Genomic DNA, 6,000 nt, shown 5'->3' with positions numbered 1-6,000 from the left:
GCTCGGTCTGAACAGCAAAAAAGTGTTTGATGCCACTCCTGATTAGATGCTGACAATACAGAGAGGATGTCCCCTTTCTTCTGCGACTTGTGGATTTTACTCACGTCTCTCCTCTGAATTATGACCTTCCATTAGTGCTGAGGCTTCAGGCGTTGTGTCAAGATTAAAAATAAAATGAAATAAACTTTGATCAAATGCGCAAATGCAAATGTTATGTAATTGGCTGAATGAGTGCTGTAAATAATAACAAAAGACATGGTCTGTTTTTTTTGTGGGGGGGGGAAATGTATTAGAAATGTCCCGAAAGGCAAATAGAGGGAGGGCGCACAGTTCAACACAGTGACCAAAAAAATAAATAAATAAAAAACAAAAAAAACAACAAAATTAAGTGCATAACAGCAGATCCAATCCTAATCACTAATTCCAGGAAGATTTCCTCTGTTACATCAGGCAAAAATCACACATTACACACAATAAACACAATATAAAAAATAAGACACATCTGACCCATAAACATAATAAATAATAATCCAAAAATGTTGACATAACAAAAATGTTAAATACACAGAGAAATAAATAAGTTATGCTACACTACACGATTGCCATACACAAATTCAGCCCGTTTCATTTTGGGCCATTGCTCTTACACTTTGCATCTAGAAATATTTTTTGCATAAAATGTTTTTATCGCCTTAAAAAAACAATGTTGTGCAAAATGATAGTCGAGTCCACAGTTTGATAGTTCTCACTGCAACAGAACCAGGCAGCTCACACTCAGGCCGCCACATGGTCAGTGTGTCTTTTAGTGCATAATAAATGTCCCATTTAACTGATGTTAGACAAGCCCCAGCAATCTGAGAGAGGAAAAGAAACAGAAGAAAAATAAATGAAAAGCTGTAAATATCTCTTCTTATAATCAAGAATAAAAGTATGAATAAACTATACTACAATTAATATTAAAATTTTTATAAGATTTTCATCCTACAGTTTTTATTATGAAAGGTGATTTTTTTTTTTTTTTTTTGCTGTCTCCTAAATGCGAGGAAAGAAACACTTGAAAAATAGCATATTGGTGAGTCGTTCATGCCTCATCCACCTGTGTGTGCATGTTTACTTCACTGGTTTCTTCCAGATCAGTGCAGCTGGCACTCACCTGCTTCACCTCTTCATGACTGGTCTGAATGCAGTGACCTTGTCGTTCTGCACAGTCCCACAGGCTTCGCTGAGGTCAGATGACTGATTCTCTACCTTGCCACTGGAGAATCCTGCGTGTCCAAGTAAAAGCACACCTCAAGAAAGTTGCTTCAGGTTGGGAAAGTGTTGTTTTCTATCGTAAAATCAAATGCATTTTCACATTTGAAAAAAAAATAGGATAGCAAATGCAGTGTTATTTGAATGTGGAAATTAACTTTTGCAGACATACCTTCAATTGCTGTGTACTGACAGGTATCTGGAAGGGCAGCATAAGATGAGCTGTGAAGTTGGAGGCCTTTGTGGTTGTAGCTGCCTGTGCCGTAAACTTTTGAGTGCAAGGATGAGCCCTCTGGGAAAGAGTTTTCTGAATTTGTGACACTGTTAGACTCAAGCAGGCCTCTTGTGGCTCCACATTGTCCAGTCGGAGCCCTGGGAAGTCTGCTGCTCTGTAGTTGACAGTCCCCAGTTAGGCTTCCTGTCCTTAGCTCCGAACCATGTTGCTGAGGATTTAATATAACCCCTGAAGCTGCGGTATGGGCCAACGACCAAATGCGTGGCTTTTCTGATGATTCAAAATGAGACAGTGACACCTCTCCTGCTGATGGGACGCTCGCAGGAGCCGCCTTGGACACAATTGGATCTATGAAATCCGACGGGAGATGCGGAAGTGCGGTGACGCCTTTGATACTGCAGGGGAAAGTGTGGAAGCTGTTTGTTAAGCTCAAGTGAAGGTCGGAGCTGCAGTCTCTTTTCAGGGGAGCTCCAGATGCAACCATGGATCTCTGGAGGTCCTGCTCATCTGCTGCCACTTTTTCACAGTCGCTGTCCAGCTTGTCACAGTCGTCCTCATCCATGTCCTCCAGGTCACTCAGGTGCAACTCTTTCTCTTCTTTGCAATCACTGGAATCTACATGAGAGAAATAAAAGTGTGCTGTATATAACTTCATGAAATATTGGGAAACTGTCCGTAGACTGTCGTAGTATTTACCTTTGGTGACACAGTCCTGGTCACTCTTATTAAAGTCCTCCTTTCTGTCATCGTTAGCCTTATTCTTTGGTGACCAGGTCATCTTGTTCTCCTTCTTTAGCCGTCTCCTGGCATTGGCGAACCACGTGGACACCTGGGTGAGGGTCATCTTGGTGATGATGGCCAGCATGATCTTCTCTCCCTTAGTCGGGTAGGGGTTCTTGCGGTGCTCATACAGCCATGTTTTTAGTGTGCTGGTGGTTTCACGCGTGGCATTCTTTCTGCGAGCTGTGCCATTAAAGTCCACTGTCCCATATCTGCAAAGTGAAACGGGGACAAACACACCTTGTCAATCCTTTTACTGCATCCTTTAATAATTAGATTTTCATCTCCAGGAGCATCAGCATGTGGTGTAACGCTGATTTCTGTAGCAAAGAACAAGGTGGAGGTGGAAAATATAGCTTTTGATGTTTAGGTCTTGCTGTATGAACATGAATGAACATAAATGTACAACTCACCTGTCATATTGATACTGTCCCAGTGAGTGATCATAAGGATAGTAAGCAGCAGTTTGAGTAATGCCAGAGTGTAAAGTGCCTGTGCTGTCCTTGATGTCATACTGTGGATTCTGTTAAAAAAGGAAGAGTTTGTAGTAAGTTTGACTGCTTTTGAGAAATTGTTTTAATGCTTTTAAAAAAGATCATTTGAAAGATTCTTTGTTTTGGTTTTACAAAACCAACTTGTTTTTAGCTCATATAAAAACAAGCCTGTACACCATTTAACTAAAGGGAATTAGAGCTACATGTCATGGGTTTCATAAATAGTTTACTGGTGTGACTGTGATTTTTACAGTAAAGCACTCTTGCAGACATTAATAGTAGTTTGACCAAAACTGAGAATGAAACAAGACATTCTGAGTTAAAGCAAGACTTTTGCTTCCTTTTCTTTTTTCAAGTAAATTTTTCTGTCTAATTATGAACAGTAACTTTTTTTTTTCTATCTTTGAAGCAAAGCAGAAAAAGTGCGTTTGGAGTCTAGAGTGATTTGAATTTCCTAACTTCTTCACCTCATTTTATTGATGCTATTTTCACACTGATAATTCTAAGGAGACGCCAATATTGCAGCTGGATTAAACTGCCTTTCAAAACCTAATTGTTTGCAGTGTGAGATAAATTGATAAACCTCCTGATCGATCAGCCTGAGCTCACTCATTCCCTCCCCCCCTCTCATCCCGGTTTTGCGCGCCTGTGAAGCCCACCAGCGTGGAGTAGATAGCGGATGGGTCGGTGCTGTAGGGGAAGTAGTTGGCGTAGTTCTGGCTGGCTGCTGCCGCAGCGGCGTAAGGAGAGCCGTACATCCCCAGCGCTGCGTTCAGCTCCGTCCGGCTGCTCGCCAGGAGCCGGTTCTCGTAGGAGGGGCAGCAGAAGGAGGCGGCGGCTGCGGCTGCGGCGGTCTGAGAGGTGCCTGTCCCGTCAGACACCGACCTGGAAATCGAATCGCAGCAAGTCGTACTGGGGTTTGCCGACACGAAAAACTGCATGAAGAGAGTCGTGGATAAATAATGGTCATTAATGGATTCGGCTCTGAGGTGGACATCTGTAACAACTCTGAACTGATTGTGGACTTTGCGCTGCAAAAAATATATACTTATATGCAGAGATGACGAAGCGGGAAAAAAAAAGAGAAAGCAAAATGCTTGCTTAAACAAAAAAAAAAAAGGTTTAATTGTCATGTGCAACCTGTATTAGTTCAAGGTAAGTCAACACAAGAAGGTTTCGGAAAACAGAAACTAATATTTTAACTAAAAAATAATGCACTCTTATTTATGAAATAGATCATTTTAAATAACATATTGTGTACTAAGTCAATGTCAATGTCAATTGTTTTTAAATGATGTTGAAACAATAAAATGTTCTGCGCGTAAAAAGTGACCTGTTTTAATTTTTTCCAACAACTTTCAAACCACCAATGTGATCCAGATAAGTATAAAATACAGAATTCAGTTAAGCAGTAATAATCGTGCAATTTAATTCCACGAGTTTATCATTCTTTCTCATAAAAGCTAAAAATACAACAAAATCCACCTAAAAGTTGCTCCATAACTTTTTCTGGAGAGCAGCGACTGTCCCCCGATCAACTAGTTTGTCATTCAGAACAGAATCAGCTTGTGAAAATTTTAAAAATGACTTTTATTAGTGGTAAAAATATATATATATATATATTTATTTCCTAAACAAGCTTAACATCTACACCGCGCATCAATGTGTTCAATCCGCGACATTCATCTGTATTGTCATTTGAAAAGCACGTGAGTTCATTCATAATTCAGTGTAATTGGACATGGGTGTGTGTATATTGATATTTGGTTTAACAACAAAACCACATGGCGAAAATAGCTGTCAGTACTGTCTCAGCAGAGGCAGAATGATAAATGATTCGCATTAAAATTAGATCTCAGTAACGTGTAATCAGAGAAAATATGCAAAACTCCTGAATTCCTATTGATTTAAACTTAAAAGAAATGAAACGAGAGATGACTTACTTGTGAAGTTGCATTGTAAGGATATCCAAACTGCGAGAAAGACATTGCTGCTTCCTTTGTTACCATCAGGAATATTCTTCACCCTTGATCGATTGCAACCAATTCTACTTCAAATCCATCGTCTTGCACACACTTTCCACGCACGGCCTTTCGCTCAATAATAGATGACTTCAGTCAAAAGGAGGGAGAGTTTGGAGTGGCAGCAGCTGCAGATTGTTTTATATGAATGAATAATCCCCTACAGGATCCGATAAGAAATGAAATTAAGCGTCATTAAGTGGAAAAAAAATGTTGTTGTGTTGGCTGAAGGAGGCTTAAAGGATAAGTAAGTCTTCCAAGTTATGGACTCTGCTTGTGCTATTATTTGTGGCTCTATAGTTCTTTAGCATTCACCCATGCAAGGGTATCAGCGTGACGTCACTGTAATCCCGGAACGGCAGGGGTACCAAGGATAGAATAATGTCTATGCCAATCACATCCAGCCCAGGGTTTTCTTAAGGTGCACTGTACACTTTCTTGTCCTGATTTCTTTTCTTTTGCCCATTTTTTCCCCACCCTGGCATACATTTGGAATAAGTCCACCACCTTTATTGAATCACTGAACGCCAAACCTTATCCAAAGTGAAATAAAGAAACATTTAATAAAATTTGTTTGGCACCAAAACATATTTTCACACTCCAAATGTTTAGAACCGTTGTTTTATTTGTAGTCAATTACTTGTAAATTAAGCTAATATATAATGTTAAGCTTTGTTATTGTTATTTTTTAATTCCTCCAGAAGCGAGCCAAAGTGCTCGCTTCTGGCACTTTGGCCAGAGGTCCATCACGGAGTTAATGACAATGATGTTTCTATCTTTCTCTATTAGAGAGAGCGGGCAGTCCCAGCTTGAGCCGTTAGAAGCGTTTTTGGCAGGTCAATAGACCGGTGATTGATGCGCGCCTGGAGACCTACGTGACCATTACGCGTAATGCGTAATTGTATCAATTAACAAATGGATACATGCCCTTGTTTAACCAACGAGTAACAGAGTGAAAATATGCCTTAGAGGTGAAATTCGAAGAGCTGCGCAGGAAAGAAAAAAAAGAAAGAAAACATTGGAAGCCGAGCTCCCCAATGTAATTAAATATCCGTGCATGGGGGTGACGAGAATTGCATTTTAATTGAATGACGCTCACTTGAAATATGGGTAAGGAATGATGCTGCCTCACGGTAAATGAAACTAGAGATAATTTTAAGCCTTATTAGATAAGCAGCTCAACCATCCTGTGCTCTCACTCTCTCCTGTAAACACCAAC

At 40.1% G+C, this 6,000-nt stretch overlaps 1 protein-coding gene across 3 annotated transcripts; it reads right to left on the bottom strand.

Annotated features, from left to right (window-relative positions):
* Positions 1 to 285: 285 nt before the first annotated feature.
* Positions 286 to 5,027, bottom strand: irx6a (iroquois homeobox 6a). 3 transcript variants are annotated; one of them, XM_055036599.1, is made up of 7 exons: positions 4,704 to 5,027; positions 3,420 to 3,695; positions 2,680 to 2,789; positions 2,183 to 2,478; positions 1,424 to 2,101; positions 1,154 to 1,265; positions 286 to 854 (listed from the first exon to the last, which is right to left on the bottom strand). In XM_055036599.1, exons 1-6 carry the CDS (start codon positions 4,767 to 4,769, stop codon positions 1,159 to 1,161), a joined length of 1,533 nt encoding a protein of 510 aa, XP_054892574.1. In that variant the 5' UTR covers positions 4,770 to 5,027; the 3' UTR covers positions 286 to 854; positions 1,154 to 1,158. The 3 variants fall into 3 exon arrangements, with proteins under 3 accessions (XP_054892574.1, XP_054892572.1, XP_054892573.1); XM_055036597.1 differs by lacking the exon at positions 4,704 to 5,027 and having other exon boundaries at positions 3,420 to 3,966; XM_055036598.1 differs by lacking the exons at positions 286 to 854; positions 4,704 to 5,027 and having other exon boundaries at positions 1,215 to 1,327; positions 3,420 to 3,968.
* Positions 5,028 to 6,000: the final 973 nt, after the last annotated feature.

Source organism: Poeciliopsis prolifica, unplaced genomic scaffold, assembly GCF_027474105.1.
Source record: "Poeciliopsis prolifica strain line A6 unplaced genomic scaffold, Auburn_PproV2 SCAFFOLD011, whole genome shotgun sequence".
Lineage (NCBI taxonomy): Eukaryota > Metazoa > Chordata > Actinopteri > Cyprinodontiformes > Poeciliidae > Poeciliopsis > Poeciliopsis prolifica.
The sequence above is the reverse complement of the archived record's forward strand: the minus strand, read 5'-3'. Positions and strand labels throughout refer to the sequence as shown.